The sequence below is a fragment of the Drosophila bipectinata genome, chromosome 2R, assembly GCF_030179905.1.
Source record: "Drosophila bipectinata strain 14024-0381.07 chromosome 2R, DbipHiC1v2, whole genome shotgun sequence".
Classification (NCBI taxonomy): Eukaryota; Metazoa; Arthropoda; class Insecta; order Diptera; family Drosophilidae; genus Drosophila; species Drosophila bipectinata.
Window position 1 is genome coordinate 7501347 of NC_091737.1, and position 21968 is coordinate 7523314.

Sequence of the window (21968 nt, forward strand, 5' to 3'; positions counted from 1 at the left end):
TTTCAGTGTACTTAAACGAACGTCTCTGTCTGATCAAAACAAGTTCCCAAGCAAACTACTCTCTCATTCTCTTTCGGCTCTCCTGATAAATATTGTACATATGCCCATGTATATATACATATGTATATCTCGCTATGTACATATATCTGTGTATTATATTCCAGTGCCGCCGCTAAAGCTCTTCTGGTCATTTCCAATGCTTTTTTTTTTATTTACGTTCTAATTGGCATACACGTGCCGCCTTGTTGTTGTTTCGCTTATCAATGGGGGAATATAAAACTTTCGATTTCATTTCACTTACTTTCCTTGACCTTCAACCAATTGGGGGCTTGTGTTTGTAGAATGCCCACAAAATTGTGGGTGTGTCAGCTTGCTGTCAAGAGGCAGACAGTGGCTCCCAAACTGTAAGCTTTCCAAGATTCTTTCCGACTTTTAGATTTTGATTTCAATTGAAAGAGTTAATTTTTGTATTTTTGTTGGCTTTTTTAATTCACGAAATATTTGGTTGCTTGAATGACAGTTAAGGGTTATCTTCAATTTCGTTAAATTTCGTGCATAACTAAGTTCGCACGCATTATTTCTCAACTAATGTTTAATTTTGGACTTGAAGAAAGGGTATTTATTGAATATTTGGAAAATTCAAATGGTATTTAAAAAAAGAAATTAAATTCATATTATAAGTTATTTATAATATATGTTATTTAAAATTAAAATTATGTTAAGTTTATGTTATATTAAAATATTAAAATAACATTTCTTAAGATAACATGTACTTAAAAATGTTCAACCTTAAATATTAAATATTTTACTTAAAAATAAAGCATTTAAAATTCGTTTATTTTAAAGTTTTTTTTGGAACGTATTCCTTTCTTTTGCACCTTTCTTGCATTGGAGCTTTGCCAATATCTGATCCCACAATAAACAGTTTGATGTTTCGCGACTTTTCGCGATTTCTGTTATTGTCTCTACTTCTTTGTTTACGTTTATTTTTGCTATTTTTAGCAATACTATACGAACTTCAATTGAAGGAGATAGTTTTTGCACCCAAACAGTTTACAATGGTCATAAGGTTTGTTGCCATCGTGGTTGCTGTCTTAATGTTGTTGCTGTTCGCATTAAAATCGGCATGCATGAAATTGCAACTGCTGGAACTGCTGCGTTTCGCAAAATCTCGGCCAATTTACGACCCGCCTGTCGTGGCCCGAAACTTACGCAATCCGGACTCCGGAGTCAGGACCTGGCTGTCAGCGCAGTTTCGGCGTCAACCTGGTTATGGTTTATCAAAAGAAAACAGACCAGAAGTACACTTGAAGTAAAAAAAGATCAACTAAAGTCAGCTATTAGGGTCGGGGTGGTATTGCTTTTAAATCACAATGTTTTGAAATAAAAAGATACATACGTGGATACTTAGAACCAAGGTTTGGTTTCTTAGGTGAAATATTTTTTTATTGAACATACATGTACTATGTATGTATGTGACTTTTTCAAGATAAAATTTTTCGTGAACTTGATCTCTTTGATTTGTAAATAATTTTAAAATGAAGTATATTTATTTTCACATAAAAGCCATCCATTTTTCTTAGTGCCTTGCCGACCACCTAACTAAACCCGATTTCGCCCAAGAGAACCAGTAAAAAGAGGTACGTTAATATATCTGCCTTATAGTGGATTCAATCTCTCGGTTTCTTTGATTTTCTTTTTGATATTTTTGGTGATTTATGTGTGTCAGTGAGTCGGCAGCATCCGCCAACGTGAAATTGTGACGACGGTCGGTTAAGTGCATTTCAATTTGGGGAGTGGAGCGAATCGACGAATCGCGATGACAACAAAGGCGCAAAAATCAAAATAGGGGACATCAAGGGGTTACATAATCGGTTGTCAATTGTCCAAAATCCACAAACACACACTCACACGGCGACTAATACCTTATCTAACGTCATAAAGTGCAATTCAGCGAATGATTAACACCAATATGAAGCACAACAAACTCATGGCGGAGAGCTCGTCTCTTTGAAACAATTTACAATTTACAAGCAAAAAAAAACCAAATACCAAAACCCAAAAAGCCACAGGCACCAAAAAGAAGACACAACCAAGTGAAGCATTAAAGCGCAAAAACTACGAGCATGAAGTGTGCGTCTTTTTGGGCTTGTCCATGGCATTTGTACATACTGTACTCCCATACATGTGGACATAAACATCAAGTATACGCAGCGGTGTGCCAAGCTCATTAGGCCGGCATTATAACATTTCTCTACAGCGCAGGCTTTGTTGTTGCCACTAATTTCCATGTCAAACAGACGGACTACGAAATTTCACTCAGAGTCAGTCAACAGCAACTCGCAACGCACCCACCTTTGCAGTGCCGGGAAATAATTCAAGATTCAATTTTGTTTGCAAATCATTGAAATATAAGCACGCATTTACACAGCTCGGAAAGGTTTTGGAAACTTTTCAAAAAGGTAACATAAAAAAATAGCAACACTATAGTTCTTCCAAATATTTTAAGTTACAGTTTGTATAGTTACTTTCATATTAAACTTTATAAACTGTTCTACACATTTTCAAAAAAACATTAAAAAAACGAGGAATCTGGTTGGATGAAAATTATTGAGAAGTTTTCTACCAGTGTATTTAATTCTTCCTATAAGGTGTTTACAAAAGTGCTAGGTAAGGTCTTCATCGTGTTAAAAAAATTGGCATCTTTTGAAAATGGAAATTAAAAACCGATACCGGCTGATTAAATATAAAATATTTAAGTTTTGTAGTACCGATAGATTACTATCACTTCATTGGTTAGATTTTAATACAAAGGAAAAATTAAGAGAAAAAAGCCTACTATCTTAGAGAACTTCTGGAAATCTAAAATAATGAACACCGTATGGAATAGAAATCAGGGAATAGACTTTTTACAAAAATGTGTTCCTTAAATCGTAATTATTTCAATACTTGTACAAAAAGTGAAACTTAACATAAATTTAATTTTTTAGCACTGGGTATATTTAATTTAATTTCAAAATTCTGAAAAATAATTTCAAAAAACATATTGTTTATAAAATTGTTAGTTTATTTTATAGAAACAGTCAACAGAATAATATTTTGACCGTTGAGATGACTCTACCCTTCTATGGAGTATAAAAACGAAACAAAATTCCCCGTAATATTATAAATGTATTTTATAAAATTACGTATTCAATATTAAACCTTTAACCAATAAATTTATGTATATTTCAGATTTATGTAGAAACTTATTTAAAACTTTTCAGCCAACATTGTAAGTAAAGCAATTTTTCCCGCAAACAGCAATGCAAGTATGTGGCTTCGTGCCTGGTTTCTTGACCCGCCCTGAACTCTTTGCACGCAATTTGATGAATGAGACAAGTTTAATGGGATATGTCTGAATATCTGCATGCCGGAGCGTAGATCCGTGACTCACCGGATCGGAGGAACACTTTACAATTTACGTACAATTCGCCAGCCATGGGCTTTGACATCGTGAGCGACTACTGACATTTTCAGGCAGTCCCGGCAGTCAGGCAGTCAGTCAGTTAGCCGGTGTTCGATTTCGTTTCCGGCTAGCACGTAATTGAAATTACATTTGGCCAGAAAAATTTGGCAGTGAAATTGCGTTCGATAATCACATTCATGGGGTTTTAATTATGTTATAAGTATTTCCTCCAGACTTTCGCTCTCGACTCTCCACACTCCCCACTCGCCGCGATAACACTTTCGGACCTACATTAACATGCCAGATTGAAGAGACCACTCCAAAAACGATATGAAAATGAAAAACTGGCCAAGACAAACACGGAAAATTGTAATGCAGTCGACGGAGTCACTGCATCAGGTTTGATTTGGGAAAGGAAAGTGAAATTATTCATCACCGCCCCACCCCGCGTCACTGGAGTGTTTCAATTCAATTCGAATTTCGATTTCGATTTCATTCGATTTTTGAATCGTTTCTAAGGTTCGCGCTTTTTAATACGCCGCATGCATAATTATTATGGAAACACACATTTGAGGTGTACGACTACGTAGACCTCACTTAGTCGGCACCATGGCCTATAGTTTCAGTGAAATTGAAAATCATTTTTGAAAGTGGCGAGTTATTCGCTGCCCGACAAAACACACATTCCAGATGACCGTTTAAAGCGAATGTTTTTTTTCTCGTAATTTTCCTTCATCGAGTTGTTGTTGTTCCATGTTTTTTGAGCAGTTTTTTGGTTATAAGTAGTCTGTATGTGTTTCTTTGGTCACCGTATTACAAAATTTTAATTGCAGTCGGCGGAGTAAAGCCAAAGAAGTGGAGTTGACGAAAGTGGAGAGCGCAGAATGGATACTCTTTTGGGGGAAAAAAAATGTTTCAATAAAATTATGATACTTAACTTAAAAATGTACTCTAAAAAAATAAAATACAGATCACAAAGGTGTCTTTAAGATCGTTTTAAAAAAAGTTTTAAAATAAGTTCAACCATTATACTTTAAGTTAAATTATGGTCTAACTAATATAGTATTAGTGCTTGTAATAATCGTATTATAATTTATTTAAATGCAACACACTACTTTTTCAACACAAAATTCAAATCAAGCCATAAACCAACAGGAAGTGAAAATAAATTAATTTAAATTCAATAAAAATAGCTGCAGAAAAAACTCCCAAAGAGAGCTGTAAATGAACTGATTAAACCTCTATTGTTTGGACCAGGCTCCCGGGGTTTTCACCCACTAGTCCGGCATACACTACTCCGCCTCTTTTTTGGGCCTCTAATCTCGGCCTGCCATCGGCCGACAGTTGCAGCGGCGGATAAATGTTTGGTTAACCCAAATCCGAGCACTAGGAAGGAATCCGAGTGGCAGAGCCAAACTGGAGAGGCTCTCCCCTGGCAATCCAGTTTAGATTTCGACCACATTTCGACCATTGCAGTGGTCGGCAGAGATGCAGCAGGCGATGGAGCAGGAAGCGTTTTGTGTGCTATATGGTAGCGCAGAAAGCCAAAGCGATTTTGGCCATCGCCAGTGGCTTTGGCTGCGAAAAAAGTTGTCTTACTTTTCGTGAGCTAAAAATTGCGTCGACGCATCGACAAATGTCTCCTCCAATTTGAGGCTCTGGCGTTTTGGCCAACTCTCGCCAGCGGGCCAAATCCCGCCAGGTGAGTGCATTGCATAATGGCCGAGATATTTATGTCTTCTTGTCGATGTTGCATCAGCCTCGCTGTTGACTTCGTCCCCCCGTCTGGGCTACCGTCTGGGCTACAGTCTGGGCCTCTTGGCCACTCTAGGCGGGTCAAAAAGATTCTACAGGTAATTAAACTGAATTATGCCAGACTCGCAATCAATTAAGTTGATCTATCTGGATCTGGTGGGAACTCTCAAGCTATTGGCTTGAATTTTATGCAAATATGGTGACTCTTTTCCGCATACGTCGTGGAAAATGTTGGAGGAGCGGAGGTTAGAGGCTTGGGAAAAGCCATTCATAAACGGGCCTGAAGGTCGAGTGGTATTTGGTGCTGGACGGTGTGGTCTAGTCTATTGCCATTTGCCATTTAGCCCGGGGCCGCCTTGGGCGAGACACCTGTGAAAAGGTCAGCCCTAATTGCGCGCGAGGCTTGGAATTCAATTGCAATTCAATCGTTCGATTCTGCGGCAGGTGAAAGTGCTTTGTTCTAGGGGCCGGCAGTCGTGGCCAGCGGAAGTACCGAGTGTTCACGGTTGAATGATCTCCTCAAGCTTCGCCTCCAAAAAAAACTGAAAACTCTATCGCATAACTTAGGTTGTAAGGTGGAAACCTTCCTCGTACGTCATCAGTTGGCACATAACTCACGCCCACCTGTCAGGAGAGGAGACCCCTTCGGGTTAGACAGGTGGGCAGGCGTTATGACAAGTTGACTGATTGGATTTGCGGTGAGGCTGCCGATGCCTACTCCTGTCAATGCACTCTCCCCACTGCCGATGGAAAATTGAAAAAAATATGTATGTATTATAGATACAGTTGAAAGAAAATCGTCTGTCTGGGTTACCCAATGCATGGTGGATAATGGATAATGGGGGATATGCTAATTAACTCAATTTCCACGATCCATAAACGTCTCACTTATTGTTAGACAATTGTGTGTCTTGGCGGAAATTCTTTGCCGCCTGGCCTGAGAATGTTTTAGTGGCCATTTGGGAATTGAAAAGGCCGCTTTTAAGGCCGCGGCTTGCCACGAACTGTTTGCCAACAGTATTGGCCATCCGCTTATTATGGCTAAAACCTTAACCATAGACATTTAACCGTTTAAGCTTATCACACACCGAACTTGCCAATGTTTTAATTGGGGCCCTGACTAATTTGGAAAAAGGTCAGTTTTTAAGACGCATGCTTATAATTGGTAAATCAATTTTCGGGTTTCTTAACTCGAAATACCTCGAAGAAAAGGGGGAAACAAACAATTCAATTGAACTCGTTATGGAGTTTCTGTAACAATATCAGCTGGCAGCGACCTTGTCTCCGGAAAGCCTTAAAAAAGCCAATTAAAAGCTGATCTAATAACACTTGGCAATGAGTCAGAATTAAGGCTGGATCGGGTGTACATAACCGTTGGGAGTGGAGTGTTGCACGAACATAAAGATTTTCCCACTGCAGCTCGATGAAAAAAAAAACTTGTCCCCCACAGATTGCAAAACTGGAACAGCATCCATAGCCGCAACTAATGCTAAAACATGTTAGCATTTATGGCCAAGTTGATTTGCATTTAGTGCATTCTTGTGGACATGGCTGAGATCCCCCTCCCCACCCCCCCACTCCTTTGTCCGCTAATTTCAATTAGCCGTAAGAGATCAATGGAGGATCTTTTGACTGGAAGCCATACCACTCATTGGTTGGCCTGAAATAGTTACAAAAGCTTTACAAACAACTTGTGGTTTTTTTCATATTTAAGCCACATTCAGCTTTGGGCGCTGACTGCACTGCTTCTGTCTCTGCCTCTGCGAGCTGCGACTGCGGCGGCAACGGCAACGGCAACCGCAGCGTCGGCGCCGACGTCTGGAAGAAAACCACGAGCGAACCACTCTTACTTACTTTGGGCCGAGACGCTTTTCATTTCTTCAGTCTGTTAACGGCACGCCAACGATGCAGACGCGGCGCAGCTCCAGCTCCGGCTAACTGTTAACTATTAACTGTTTACTCTTGATTGTGGCCCACAAGACTGTGGCCGACCTGATCAGTAACTGAATATCGAGTATACGCACAGTGTTCCCGTGCAAAAGTGCTAGCGCTTCCTGCCATTATTGTGTTGCAAGTGAAATTTTAAGAAAACATAGAAAAGAAACAAATCAGTTAGAAACAAATTGTTGCATTGGATTGCTGTTAGCTGGAATTAATTCAAGCCAAGTGAAAGAGAAAGACGAGAGTGGTAAGTGGGGGTTTCTGTTTTTTGCCAAAAAAGGCGAATAGAAATTTTTTTCGCTACAAAAATAAGAAAAACGCATGTGTGTGGCAATGTGCGGTTGCTATTTATTTTTTCATGCTCTAATTATTTGGAAATTTCATTTTGTTTTTTTTTTTTGCTCGTCGTTAACTGGCATGCAATTTGTTTGCCCAAAGAGCTGTGGTCCACCACATCCATCCACCTAACCAAGCGAACCCAACCGACCAACCGACCATTCATCCATCTAACCATCCTCGGGAGTCTAGAGAGTCGGGCCAAGTCAAGCTTTATGGGCAGACTTCCTCATTAAACGAACGATAAGTTAAGGTGGCCACTGACCACTGGACGGGCAGACCCCTGACCAAACTGGTCCATCTCTATTCTTTGCTCGGTTTTCCACTCCGCACTTCATTAACCCAATTTTCACCGGGAGAAACTTTTGGTTTCTTGGTTTCGGCCAACATGAAAAATCTTGTTTATCGGGCCAATTTACATACGTAAGTCGCGGAGCTCTCCGCCCTGGGCCAGACATAATCGCTTTTGGCCTTATCTGAGATCTGGCTCTTGATCTTAACGGAACTAATGTCTGCACTTATTCGTTTGTTTGTCGAGAAGACTTTGTCGAAAGCCAGCCACTGGGAGGAAGATAAATACATAACCTACGCGATTCGGTTTGATGTTTTTCTTGGATTTGGTTTTATTTATTTTTATGCTCGTACGTACAAAACGGTCAGCGTTTTCGAAATTAAATACTTTCTAATTACAATAAACGCAGGCGATGGCCGCCGGCCGGCCAATGTCCAGACCTGTATATGTATTTATAAATACACTTCGTAGCCTTTGGCAGCAAGCTGAAATCACGTAGCCGCCGCGTCGGCCAATGCCAGCCAATAAACCGATGCCAGAGAGATGGCTAGATATCGCAAATGGCAAAGAGGGGGTGAGAGCGAGAAGACAAAACTCGCGAAAGTGTCAAGAAAATATAATACCGCTCAGACTCACTTTTTCTTTATTGTCATGTCTTAATGCGGCGCCTGATGTGTTTATTTGCCACCAACTCCGCGGCCTTCTCATCCTCATCCTCCTCCTCCTTCTCAAATGAAAGTGAAACGTGCCAATGGCTCTGCGTAGTTGCAGAAGCTTCCAACATTTCAGCACGTGCCCTGCCTCATAGCCATATCGCCATAAAGCCTATGTATATAGCCCCAGAGTGGTCTCTCCTCTTTCGCGGCTTTCAATTACTCAACCGCAAAATGTTCAATTTGTCAAGTTTTTTCAGCTGGCGATTACGACTTTCTCAGCGCGGCCGACGAAAACAAAAGACTTAAGACGCGAACTTGCCTCATTAGTTGGTCTTGTTCGGTGAAATGGCGGGCAGAATGTAAGAAGACATTTTCTAGGAGCTTAAACACTAAATTAGTTGTGAAATTGAGTTATTAAAAGTTAGTGTGACTTGAAAAAATGTTTCTACAAGGAATTTGTAGCTGGTAACTTCTTGGTATGAATATTAATAATGAATGGTGTTAAATTTTAACCTCCATGGCAAATTATTCACTTTAATATGGTAATAAATATTCCAGACAACCATTTGTTACAGTCCTACATTAAATGTATAAACAAGACAAAAACCCGCACCCATAAGAACATTAAAAAATCAATACTTTTATGCATCTAATCGATCTGAAATCGACTCAGCGATCTTTCAAAACAATAATTATCTCGCAGCACTTGTGACACGCACTGAATTCTAAATGTGAATAATTACCCGGCCAGACTTCGGCAATATCTGATCCAAAGTACATTTGAGCCACAAATTCAATTGAAATGCCTTCCAGGCCGGCCTTTTATTGCTGGTCTGCTGCCTCAAAATCGTGAGTTGCAGTTGCATGTTCGGCCCCCTCATGGCAGTCTCCCCTTGAAACCCACACAGTTGATTAGTCAGCACCCGGCTGACTGGCTGGCAACCAATTTCAGCCTTTTTGCTCCGTTTAGCCATTGTTTTTGTCTGATTTTTTTTGCTGGTTTTCTAGACCCCGACAAGTTGAAGTGTCTTGGCCTACTGAATTTTTTCTCACACTCTTGTCTTGGTCACGGATGTGGATTGATTGCTAATGTTCATCTGGGCATTTATGTGGATACCCTCTTGCACAAGTCGTCTGTCTCCGGCTGTGGCTCTGACTCTGGGCCACCAGAATAAGCCACTATTTGTAGCACTTGGGTGTTCAGTCTTTTGCCAGCAACTCTTGCTTTCTTCTTCGCCGGCTGCTTTGTTTTGTCAGAGCCTGGTTTATGGTTTTTCATATACTTTATACATTGTATATGGAGTGTATACGGAGTAGGTAGCTTAAGTATCGCTCTGTTGCAATTGTCACATTGTTTTGGGCCAGTTAAGAAAAACATTTGGCAACCTAGGAGTTTTGTAATTAGCCCGAGCTGTGCAATTTTCCCTCATTATTATTATTATTTTTATTATTCCTATTATTATTATTGTCGCCTTTCGATTTGCGATGAGCTGTGTGATAAGCGTTTAAACATTTAAAACAATTTAACTGTGAATTCCGTTCGTCAAACGGCCCAGAGCATCCGGTTTTTGTTTGTTGGCAGTTTGTTGGTAATCAAAAGACAAAAGAAACATAAAGCTTACGCAACCTTAGCTCCCCCGCATGCCAAATCGAAGCGTTGGAGAAATGCTTTCGCTTTCAAATGCTCGAGGCTCGAGCATAAATTCTTGAGATTGCGCAAGCTACGGCTACGGCCCCGGGGCATGTTTTGGTTTGCTGAACAGGTGAGGCACCAATACCGAAGCCAATAGCTATGCCACCTCCACCACCTCAGCCACTTACCTCATTTGGAAAGCAGCGAGAAATGAAAGTTTTTGTTTTTTAGCTTCGTTGCGTGAAATTTACATTTCGTTTAATAATTTCGAACATTTCTTCGGGGTCGCTGTGGCATAAAATTTGAGGAATTAGTCGAACAAGAAATGGGCATTTTCCTTGCCTTGTGTCTTGTTTTCCTTCTGGTTAGGTTGACTCTTTCCGGTAGCTTTCAAGCCATGGCCATCATGGGGGCAGGAACGCCCCTTGAATCTGAAACCGAATACTACAGGTTCGAGCCAATTTTGAATGCCAGGCCCACGAGAGTGCATTTCATTGTCGCTTTCGTTTTTATTTTTTTATCGCTTTTGTTTTGGACGACGAGTTCAATGGCTTTGAATAATTTATGCGTTGCCAGCCCACTGGCATTTGGATAAGGGTAAAAAATCATTAAAAAATCATAAATAACTTGCATCAAAATAATTGTTTTCATTTTTCAAACCTTTTAATTTTCATTCAGCTTTTCAATTACTCTGTCGTTATCATGTCTTTTTTTTTTGCTTAAAGTACCTGTTTTCTTTCTGTGTGTTTATGTTTTTATTATTTACGGATGTCATCAATCTAGGCTTAGTTGTTAGCCAGTCACGCTAATTGGCCTTAACTGTGATTCAAAGAGGACTGCACCAGAAAAAAGTTACATGAAATGACTGTCAGTTTAATATTAAAAAAAAAAATGTTTGCGAGTATGTTATGTATTAATGTTTACACATAGTTTTTTACCTTTGAATTAGTTGGATACATTTTCCATTAATTAAGTTATTTGAAATCCATAAATTCCTAAAGGGAAGTCTTGGGAGTTGTGTGTGATTGTAAAAACTCACTTTCTATTGTTGAAATAATCTTTTAATTTTAGATAAGATTCTGAATTATAAGATAAATAATAAGATAAATAAATTATAAACTAAACAAAAATTAACAAAAACATTAGTTATTATTTACAAAAATTTGCCGATTATTATATTTCATTAATCTGAAAATCTAAAATCACTTTTTGTGGCAATACCATTGACAAATTTCTTGGAAATTTTCAAAGCGATTTAAAGTTATGGTTTTTGAATTAGTGTGTGCAGCTGGCAAGGCAGTCTTTTGGCTATTTGGCCTCACAATCAGTTAATAATTTAATGTGCGAATTGGGCAAGTATCGCATGGGTCGTGTGTGTCACGCTTTGACATAGTTTGGTAGTGCGTGGATTGGCCAGATTGCCGAAATCGAAATGTATTACCAATAGTGAGTAGTGAGTGAAGTGAGTCACCAAATTGATCCGTTCGGGTCACGCACATTCCTACGGCGCTGGGTCTTGGGTTTCTTTTCTGGCTCTGCGCTCTAATAACTCAGTTGCAGCCCCAAGTACGAGTATCTCACGGATCCGCAGGCGTTACCAAAAAAAATACAAAAATAGCAATAAAAACAAATGCAGACAGCAAAAGTGAGCGGGGAGTGGGTGTGTTTTGGCCAGCTGAGCGTGGCCATTGCAGCCTCCAGATGCAATTAATGCCAGAGCCGTTGGAGATCTAGAAATAACGAGATACAAATGTATCTGCAGGTGGCATTGCCACATCGCAAGCAAACAGCGTCTCAAGAGCCCCAGATCTTGTAATCCCCAGTATTTGCATTCCTTTTAATTGCTCGCCAACTAATGCCACATTGTTTCTCTACACGTATCTTTGCAGTCTTGTTGCCTCAGCGATCTTTCGGGCCCATTCCGAGTTAGCAGTCTGCTGTCATCTGCTGCCGCTGTTTATGGTGAGTCTGGGGCACAATGAGGTAACCTTGCCGCCCCCAAGACCGAACTGAGTCCGTGGTGGGTGTGTCGGCGCGGCCTGTACGCACCTGGGTGTGGACGCGGGTAATCCAATTAAACCTCGCACCCAAATGATCAGCAAAGCGGTGAAACAATGTCAATGCCAAACAACATAATCCCTTCATGGATTTCAGCCAAGATCTGGCGGTTAATTGAAAGCCGACTCAGCCCTCTGTTGTTTACATCCGGCTCTGTGGCTTCGGCCAGGCCAAAACAAGCGACCAACGTCCAACGACCCAGGCTGCCATGCAATTAATCTGTAAGATACACAGATACACGCCCCCGCCAGCAAGGAAAGTCCGCTTCGATTCCGCCAGATGTGTGTGCATGTCTTTCAGTTTTTGGTTCGAAATGAAAGGGAAATTGCCTGTTACCTGGCCCAGACATCTCCTCCCCTCGAGTCGCCACCTCTTCCCGACTTTTCTGAGGGCATTGTCACATTTCACTTTCAGTGATCGCCGGAGATTTCAAGTGCACTGCCATGTCCATTACCTCTTTCTCCATTTCTATTCAGTTTTTTTGTCTTATTTTTTTTTTTTTGCTCTATTCACTGAGGTGTGACAATGGGTTGTGCTGTTGGTTTTTGGTTTTTCGTTTTCGTTTTTTCGAGACAACTGGTTTGGATTGGCGGTCCGAAATATTGACCGCAAGTGTGTCTAATTTCTATTATTTTCAAGCCATCTCTTTTTATAGTACAGTGAGAAAAAGTAAAGCAATTAATCGTAAAGGTTTGGGGTATGAAAGAGCTCTAGTTCGATGGAATGATAACACAACTTTAGGATAATTAAGGTTTAAGTGGCTTGAGTTGTCTTTATCATCTCTTTTTATTTTAAAAATATTCCCAAATTTCCGATTTATTGAAAATAGTTATAGATCATTCTATTGAAAGTTCCATTCAAAGAATCGTACCTATACCTTCTTATTTTACCTCATACCTTCTTTGAATTTGCATCATTTTTAGTTAAAATTCGTATTTCTATTATTTATAATACCTTTTGTATCTTTTTGACTACTTTAGATTAAAATATAAAAATAATACAAATCAGAAACGTCTTCACAAAATCTATACTTGTAATATCACCATAATTTCAATTTTTGGTAACTGAATGAATGTAAATTTTTATTACATAAGAAGTTCAAATTATCTCTCATTTAACAAATTACAGTCCAATTTATCGCAGTGTCACTTTTAATAGCCCACTGAACGGCGAGACCGCTGAATGAACTTTCTTCTTTCACTGTGCCACCTGTAGACAGTGCTCTCCCGACTTGTTGCACCGCTGCAAGTTCCGTTTTTCGCTGTTACGATATTTCGCATTATTTTACGATTTTTTTCGCGGACTTTTGCTTTCGTTTAACCCATTTAATGCGGCATCCGTTCGGAGGGGGCCAACCAGGCAGGCATATGTGCGATTAATTCAGTGAAAAAGTGAAAACGAAAGTGCTCCGCTCCGCTCCGGTCGGAGATGGGAGATGGGCGATTGGGGATCGGCGGGGCAAGCTGCAGTGGCAAGTTGCTTGGTCAGTGGTCGGTCAGGTTCAGGTTTGGTCACTTGCCAGCTTCACTTTCGTTTTCATATTCATAAAGCGAATCTTCTGGCTGCCCCTGGCTGCTGCTGGTGCTGCTACTTGCTCCGAAGAAAAAATAAATGAAAATAAGGCCCAACTGGATGATTATTGCGATTACCAGTTCCAAGTCGAAGTCCAAGCCGCAATCGCAGATGATGCAATTTGGAGAGGTGGAGCTGCCCAGACATATGCAAAACCGTTTCTGCAATGAGGAAATCTGTCGTCGATCATTGATCGTGGTTCATGGATCATGGCTACTCAATGGTGCATTACCAAGCGGCAGTCCCAGAGTCGGTTTCGCCTTAAGTATTGCAATTTCTCGCATTGGCCAAATGAAAACAAGCGCACAATTATGGCCACTTGGCTGGCAGTTATGGCCCGCTCCCGACCAGTTACTTACAGTTACACTTGCCACACCGCCAGATACCAACAAACAGCCAGCCAGCAAACCACCATTTAAATTATCATCCACCTCAGAGACCAAAATAGCAAGCCGAGACCCGAGACCCGGCAATTATCCGTTGATTTACGGGGAGAAACCTTTCACTTGCCCCTCGGTCGTGGCCGATCATGAAAAATGCAAATGGCTCAGAATTCAATTCAGAGCCAGCAGCGACCTTGGCCAAAGCCTCCCATTGGCAGTCATTCAAGCCAAGTTAATACCTTAAGATACTCCCAACATTTGCATTTTCTTATAATTACAACTGACAATCGAGTACCGGTTCTGGGTGTTCTGGTTTAGGTACTTCTTGGCGTTCTGGCAGTTTTTAATTTTTTGGCCAAAACAAAGGCTAACTCTGGTGACCTTTCTTTCAATTTTAATTGGCCAAAAAAATAATGAGCGTTTGGTTGGTTGCGGGGAGTATTTTTATTGCAACATTTTTAATTGTAGTTGGAAATACTTTGCTCCGAAAAATGGGTGCGAAATTGATTTTGAAATTATGGGGATCATAAAAAATTAAGTTTTACTTTAATGCAGACACTCCTTGCCACCTGGCTTCCTCAATTTCTCGCAAAAAATCTAATCAACTTCATTAATATTGCTTCCTTACAGGCACTTCAGCTATAATGCGAGGCATGCAACTTACCGCCGCCTGGCTGTGCCTCCTGGCCACAGCTAGTCTCGCCCAAAACCAAGAGTCCTCGGCCAAGTGGTCGCGCCAACTGGAGAGTGTTGCCACCGCCGATACGGACTCTCTAGATTGGGTGCCCTTGGCCCAGCCCTTGGACGGAAGCAAGGACCGCTCTGGCAATGGACGAGTGCTGACCTATTCCCAGACCTTCCCTCCCAGTGCTCGGTTCGGAGATCTGACCAAGGCCGGAGGCGCTCAGTTCGACTATCCCTACCAGTTCCAGCGGTTCCCCAATGGAGCCGGCCAGGCGTTGCCTCTGCGACAGGGACCTCCTCCGCCACCGCCGCCCAAGGGAGGTCAGGAGCCCACTTCGCAGTCCTTCTTCAAGTTCGAGATGCCCTTCCACAACGGCAACAACGAGGGCCAGGCCCAGGCGCCACCCACTCTCCAAACTGGCTACCAAATCCAACACACCTTCGGAGCAGGAGCTGGCGGAATCCCTGCTCCTTCTTCGCTGTTTAGTCCCCCCTCCCTCTTCGGACAGCAGTCACCTCCGTCCTTTGGGTCCGAGTTTCTGGGCTCCCAGAAGCCCTTGGCCCAGGCTCTGAACAAGCCTCTCCACCAGCAGAACTATGTGCAGGATATACTGCCTCCGAAGACCCTGGGGAAGCCCTTGCCCACTCAGCCCTCATTGCAGAGCGTGACCCCACAAGTTTTTCCCGTCGACCCCGAGCCGGAGTCGCTCTTCGGACTGAACAAGGCAGCTCCTTCGGCGGCTCCCTCCTCCAACAGGGATCAGGAAGTGCAGCTCCTCTACGTGCCCTACGACACTCTGTACAACCAGCAGCGCCAACAAGCGGGATCATCAGGCAGCTCCAACTTTGAGGTTAACAAGTTCAACGTAAATCCCGGACTGCCAGCCGTGAATCCTTACCAGATCAACCAGTTCTACACGCAGGATCCTAGTGTGGGCAGTGACTTTTTCAGTACGGGAACCACCACCCGGCCAAGCACCACCACCAGTCAGCCCCAGAGCATCTTCCAGAGCTTCGGACAGCCGCAGCCCCAGGCACAGACGCAGTTCACCACCGCCAAGCCCAAACCGAAGGCCCACCAGCCTCCGCTGGCCATGTTCCTGCTCCGGTCCAGCTCCCGCCCCTCGCATTCCGATGTGGTGGCTGCCCTCAGGAATGCCCACAGCATCTCCGTGATTGACTCACCCACCAAGCAGACACCCGAGATCTTTGTGGGCCCGGCTGGTATGCCAATTCCCGATGGCTATGTCAAGTTCGACCTCCCCTATTTGTCACAGCTGACACAGAATCGAGACCTCAGCGATGTGTCCTTCTTCGTGGCTCCTCTGAGTTACCGAACACCGAATGGCTTCAACAAGATCCTGCTGCCAGAGCCCCATGTGGGCTCCATTGTGGTGAACAGGGCCAAGGACAGTGGCGCCTCTCTGGCACCCCAGCGACCTGCCCAGCGGCCATATGCCACGGTTAGCAGCACCCGGAACCCCTTCGAGACCACCACGCAATCTCAGGGCGGCGTTCCTGGAAGGGGCAACAAGTTCAGCTATTACTACGTCCAGGACGGCATCCAGGAGGTGAGCTCCCCGAAGGTGCCCGCCAAGCAGGAAAGGCACAAGAAGAAGCGGCCGCAGAGCGTCCAGGTGGATCAGTCTGTCTACAGGCCCAGTCCCACCAAGCCCCAGTCACAAAGCCCGTTCGACAACCTCAACCAGATCGGAGGCGACGACTTCTTCAAGTCTCTGATCAGTAAGCCTAGCAGCACCTCGACCTCCACCACCACGACGAGCACCACGTCGTCCACCACTTCGACTACCGCTGCCCCGCAATCCCTGTTCACGTACAGCACTCGACCCCAGGTGGAGTTCCCTGGCTCCAGTGGCCAACTGTATCCCCAGTATGTGCAGGAGCCTGTTCAAGATCCGCTGCCCCGTTTGACGACGCGACCCCCCACCAGTACCACTGCGGAGGAGGAGCAAAGGATGAAGCAGTACTTCCGCCAGCAGGATGCCTTCCGGCAGAGGCCACACACCACCAACCCGCCTTTCGAATATACTCCCAGCTCCCTGGATTTCGAGGCTGCTGCTATTCCCACAACTACCACGCAGAGGATTAAGACCAAGCAGAGGCTGAATCTCTACACCCCGGCCGCCGTGCCAGTGACCACCTCGGATGTGGGCTACAACAATGTGGACGCCCCCCTGAACCACCGCCCCAGCTACAATCAAGTGCAAAATGAGATTCTGGACAACAGCAACGTGGATTACGAACCCAACCCATACCATGTGCCCTCGGAGCTCCCTCCTCTGACTCCGGATATTCCCGGACTGGTAAACAACCTGCAGGAGAAGGACAAGCTCCAGCCGGCTCTGGCCACCACCACGCCATTGGCTGAGCCGGAACCGGAGACCCGACCCACCAGGAGGCCTATTCTGCGCACAAGGAAACCGGCTGTGACCAAGGTTTCTTCTGCCGTGTCATATTCCGAGTCTGAGTCGACTGGCTCAAAGGTCCCAACCAGGATTAGGAGGCCGTACAGCAGTCGAGGAACCACCGCCCCCGCTGCCGAAGGGGAGGAATCTGCTGCGACCCCCACTCGTCGCCCCACCAGCGCCAGGAATCCTCTGATCCGCAATCCCAATCGCATTCGCTACAGGCCCACCACCGAGGAGCGCCAGACCCTGAAGACCAAGCCCAGGAAGGGTTCAAAGAACGGAAAGCCAAGCGAAGATCAGGACTTGGACTACCAGCGGGATGTGTTGAAGCAGAACTACCCGGTGTTCAAGGCCTCCTCCAGGCGACCCACCAGTCCAACGGCCATTCCTAGCAGCTACGATGTCCAGGGTACCACTGAAGGACCAGCCTCCGAGTCGCAGCAGGTTTACACGGTCACTCCAAGCAACAGCATCGACGGAAGCAGCGTTGACCAAGGAGGTTTCCCGGCGAATCTTTTGGAACCTATGCAGATTGCTCAGCACTACCAGGAGTTTTCCAAGGACAACTACGGTCCCGGCTACTTCCCCAACCAAGAGGACCTGAATCCCACAGAGGCTATTGTCCGGAACGAGATCAGTCCCATTTTCACCACCCTGGCCACGACCACGCCCTCGACGACCACATCCACCACGACCACCGAGGCCCCATTAACCACCACCACAACCACGCGACGATCACCGTTTGTAAGGAGGAACTATCCAAGGTTAAGGACCACAACGACCACAGAGTCTCCCGTGACCACCACCACGCCATCGGAGGAGAGGCCTTCGGTAGGTTAATTGATATCCTTTACCCTGATAGATTTCTAATACTTTTGATACCCCAAAGATCCGTTCTCGTCTGCCACCCCGTCGAGTTGTAAAGGTGCGCCAACGCCAGCGTCGTCCTGTCCACCCAGCCTCGTCTTCTACTGTGGCCCCTGAAGAGGAATCGGAACCCGTGACCCAGAAGCCCAGTCTTCGTAAGCTGAGTCGCTTCAGCAATCAGGAGAACAGGGAAAAGGAGGTAAGCTAGAGAGGGAGTTTTTATTGACTTTTATTCACATGAACCTTCCTGAAGACTTCGCCCATCATCCACCGACGCCGCTACAAACAGCCCTTCCAGCTGGATGGCCAGGAGTCCCAGTGGTCCCCTTCGTCGGAAACAGCTAACAGCAATGCCAACTCCAACAGCTTCAAGCCTCTGAATCCCAAATCCAAAACCGAGACGCACAATTTTGAGAACGAACCCGAAATTGTGACCATGGGACCCACGGAGCAGCCCGAGACCTACGAGTTCAATGTGGCAGCTGACCTAAGTGGCGCCTCGGGTCAACGCACCACCTTGAAGGCACCAAATCTGAAGTAAGTCTGAGGTCTCACTTCCATGACGAACTCCTATTAAATACGAACTCTTTTCAGACCCGAGAAGTCCTTTGCCGAGCTCCTGGAGGAGGTAATGGGAAAGGCTCCTGAGGAGCAGTCCACTGACTCTCCCAGCAGTACCACTCTGGGTCGCCTCAGCCGCCGTGGCAAGTGGAGTAAGAAGCGCGTGTCCGGAGCATCGGACAACTCCGAAAACTTCGAGACTGCCGAGTCCCAGAACCTGGGTCCCCAGTTGTTGAACGCAATTCAGGCAGCCGGCGAAAAGGAGGAGCTGCCCAAGACAACCACGCCTTTGACTCCATCCACAGAAGCCCAGACGGAAACCCTGGCGATTACCACCACAGTGGCCTCGCCCACCACTCCGGAGGAGTACGAGGTGACCACATCCCGTGCCACTGAAGAGGCCACCATTACCTCCACGTTCCCGATGAGCCAGGAGAGTGCCACGCGCCGGATGGACACGGCAGCGGATGTGGACGACTTGGAATCGCAGCCCAGCATCTTCTCGGAAGTTAAGAAGCAGCTGCATGATCTTTTCGCCATCGAGGAGAGTGAGGACGAGGCTGTGACCGCCGCCCTGGCAGCGGTAGGCAAGCGCCGGCAGGAGTACACAAGCATCCGTCGCACCAGCCCTGCCACGCCGACGGAGGAGAAGACAACTGAGGCACCAGCGGAGGAGGAGGCTGCTACCACCACGGAGGCAACCGTGGCGGAGAGCAAAAAGGATAGCTTCCACAAGGACCTGATGGAGCATGTGGTGTACGCCACCTCGACGTCGACCAAAGTCACCTCCGAGACGGAGATCTGCTACCGCGGACGCTGTATCCGCTCTGAGGATCTGCCCGCCAACCACAAGCTGCACTGAGCAGAGTCCTCCAGCGCAGGACGATGACGGGGAGCATTTCCATGTACATAGGGGCAGAGGGGATAGTGGTGGGAATCCGCCGTATCCACTTGTAATTACCTAGCTTTAACTACAAATATGTTAAGAGTCTGGAAGTTCTTCGATAGGATGGACAAATATCGAAGATCCTATCCGGGAACTTCTGGTTTGATGTAACGAAAATACCTAAATATTAAGTGAAGAGAGAACGAAATCCTGTCAAGGATCTTCCCCGGCATAAACCTTGATATTTCCGTTTAGAGAATTTAGTGAATAGGCGTTAGAATTAGCCTTATGTCAGGATACCACATAGCCAACCTTAAGTCTTGTACCATACGTGCATCTCTATGTACTAACAAATACAAATACCAATAAAACGAAACGTAAAATACACTCAAAACGAGTTGGCTTGCTGTATTTGTACATAAATAATTGAAATACACTATAGTTACACACATATACATATATATTCGGTATATAATAGACATAAATAATAGCACTACGAAGCTATTTGCGATCAATCAATTCCATGGAATGTGCTTCGTCTTTTAGGTACAAAAGTTTCACATTTATCAAACAACCTTTTCACATATTTGCCTCTAGGCACCCATCAGCGGCTCTCGATCCTCCCCAGCCTCGGCTTCTGGTACAGATCCCGACGAACCATTCCTTGCTCCAGCGGGGGTGTTCCAGGATTGGACACTGGTTCTTCCGAAAAGCATAAAAAGCAGGTTGCCCATAAAGTAAACAAAAGCAGTAAAGAAAAAAACTATTCGCCATTGAGCCGGATTGGTCTGAAAAGATGGACGAAATTAAGAATAAGATTAAATATATTTAAGAGGGTTAGCTTACCTCATCCCAAACAATAAGACCCACGATCAAAGGTGCCAGTATGCTCATGAAATTCGCAGCACAATTGGTTATCCCCATCAGAGTGCCCGCGAAATTGGGTGCCAAATCGATATGATTGACATGGAAGCCCAGATAGGTGGCCGCATTGGTGGCCACCGCCATGGTTAAGAGCACTATGGCCAGCCGGACGTTGGCTTCGCCCTCGGTGATGTAGCCCAAGCCGATCAATGCCAGCATTGGCAACCACATGCCCAGCGTGTTGAAAAACTTGCGGGAGAATCCAAGGGGAAGCACAGTGCCCCTCCGCTTCATTGCATCCGATAGCCAGATGAAGACGCAGGTCAACAGAATCATGGCAAAGTAGGGCAGCGCCGACAATGGGCCATTGCTCTTGATATCCATGCCCAGGACATTCTTCATGAAGGTGGGAATCTCTGTTAGAAGCGTCCAAAAGCCCCAATTATTTGCACAATGGGACAAAACGAGGACCAGGAACGGGCCAGACGTCAAGATGCGACACCAGGGTGTCTTTGGCCTCGGTTGCTGCTCCTCGCGTCCCGCATCCGAGGGTCTCCTTGTCTGTCCGGAGGATTCAATATACCGTCTTTCACTAGGCGTTATAGTGGGATGCTGGGCCGGAGTGCTGGAACAGTAGTAGAACCACACAAAAGCCCACAGGATGCCGGCGCAACCAGGCGCATAGAAGGTGCTGGGCCAGCCCAACGAGGAGGAGGCTATATAGCCACTCACTGACAGCATCACCACAGTGCCAAACTGTGAGCCCGAGTAGCTGTAGCCCACGAGGCGACCACGCTCCTCTGCCGGAGCCCATTTTGAGAGGAATGTATGCGTTGAAGGAAAGATGACGCCCTGGCAGAGACCCTGAACGGCACGAAGCACTACCACCAGTTTCCAGCCTCCAGTCATGGCACAAAAGGGTGTCAGAAGAGCCAGAAACGAGCAGATCAGAATGCCATAGAAGAGCATATACTTGGCGCCGTAAATTGCAGACAGGTAGCCTCCGGGAATCTGGGTGACCACGTAGCCCCAAAAGAAGCTGCTTAGCAGGTACGACTTTGTGCTCTCGTTCCAGTCAAACTCCTAAAAATGTCAAAAGTCAATTACTTCGTATTAAGTAACCACTTAAAGTTACTAACCGGGAAATCGGGATTGCTGGCATTTCGATCCGTCATGGCCACAATGGCCACTGAGAGATTTACACGCAGGGCATAGGCCACTGCCAGTCCAAAGAAAACCAGGATGCACTGCAGATGACGCACTCCAAAGCGAGGCCCTGCAATAAATGCAACGCAATATGTAGAAAGCGGAAACAAAGACCACGCAAGGCCACGGCCTTATATCCCATGGGTACACACCAGTGTTTCCAATCTGCTGGTAGCCATTGCGGTTGCAACAGGGCAGACATCCCAGCACCATATTCCAGGTGCAGTTTAAGTCGATCTCTTCCACGTAGCGGACTGGAGTGGGCGTTCACGGAGGGGAGGAGGCTGACGGGTCCAACAAGCGCCCAAACATAACACAGCTGATGGAATCGTACCAGTTAAGATAACTCCCACAACTATTAAAACTATCGTAGCAAGTGCTTGTTACCGATAGTTTG

The 21968-nt window shown here is 45.2% G+C and overlaps 2 protein-coding genes and 1 long non-coding RNA gene across 4 annotated transcripts; 1 reads left to right on the forward strand and 2 right to left on the reverse strand.

Annotated features, from left to right (window-relative positions):
• Positions 1–201: 201 nt before the first annotated feature.
• On the reverse strand, positions 202–9639 carry LOC138926009 (uncharacterized). Its single transcript, XR_011442296.1, has 3 exons — positions 9172–9639; positions 302–603; positions 202–241 (listed from the first exon to the last, which is right to left on the reverse strand). It is a non-coding gene; the product is annotated as an uncharacterized lncRNA (long non-coding RNA).
• On the forward strand, positions 7076–19895 carry LOC108132132 (mucin-2). 2 transcript variants are annotated; one of them, XM_017251412.2, is made up of 6 exons: positions 7076–7391; positions 11951–12023; positions 14705–18018; positions 18077–18253; positions 18308–18591; positions 18649–19895. In XM_017251412.2, exons 3-6 carry the CDS (start codon positions 14719–14721, stop codon positions 19475–19477), a joined length of 4590 nt encoding a protein of 1529 aa, XP_017106901.2. In that variant the 5' UTR covers positions 7076–7391; positions 11951–12023; positions 14705–14718; the 3' UTR covers positions 19478–19895. The 2 variants fall into 2 exon arrangements, with proteins under 2 accessions (XP_017106901.2, XP_017106902.2); XM_017251413.2 differs by lacking the exon at positions 11951–12023.
• Positions 19885–21919, reverse strand: MFS15 (Major Facilitator Superfamily Transporter 15). Its single transcript, XM_017251414.3, has 4 exons — positions 21724–21919; positions 21505–21641; positions 20348–21448; positions 19885–20289 (listed from the first exon to the last, which is right to left on the reverse strand). The coding sequence occupies exons 1-4, from the start codon at positions 21782–21784 to the stop codon at positions 20095–20097; spliced, it is 1494 nt and encodes a 497-aa protein (XP_017106903.2). The 5' UTR covers positions 21785–21919; the 3' UTR covers positions 19885–20094.
• Between the last annotated feature and the right edge of the window lie 49 nt (positions 21920–21968).

Excerpts from the sequence above, each read along its gene's own strand:
- LOC108132132 (XM_017251412.2), top strand. The coding sequence starts at position 14,719 with ATGCGAGGCATGCAACTTACCGCCGCCTGGCTGTGCCTCCTGGCCACA. Across the intron at positions 18,019-18,076 it reads CATCGGAGGAGAGGCCTTCG|ATCCGTTCTCGTCTGCCACC; the intron begins GTAGGTTAATTG and ends GATACCCCAAAG. Across the intron at positions 18,254-18,307 it reads AGGAGAACAGGGAAAAGGAG|ACTTCGCCCATCATCCACCG; the intron begins GTAAGCTAGAGA and ends ACCTTCCTGAAG.
- MFS15 (XM_017251414.3), bottom strand. The coding sequence starts at position 21,784 with ATGGTGCTGGGATGTCTGCCCTGTTGCAACCGCAATGGCTACCAGCAG. Across the intron at positions 21,642-21,723 it reads CCAGCAGATTGGAAACACTG|GGCCTCGCTTTGGAGTGCGT; the intron begins GTGTGTACCCAT and ends CATTTATTGCAG. Across the intron at positions 21,449-21,504 it reads CCAGCAATCCCGATTTCCCG|GAGTTTGACTGGAACGAGAG; the intron begins GTTAGTAACTTT and ends TGACATTTTTAG.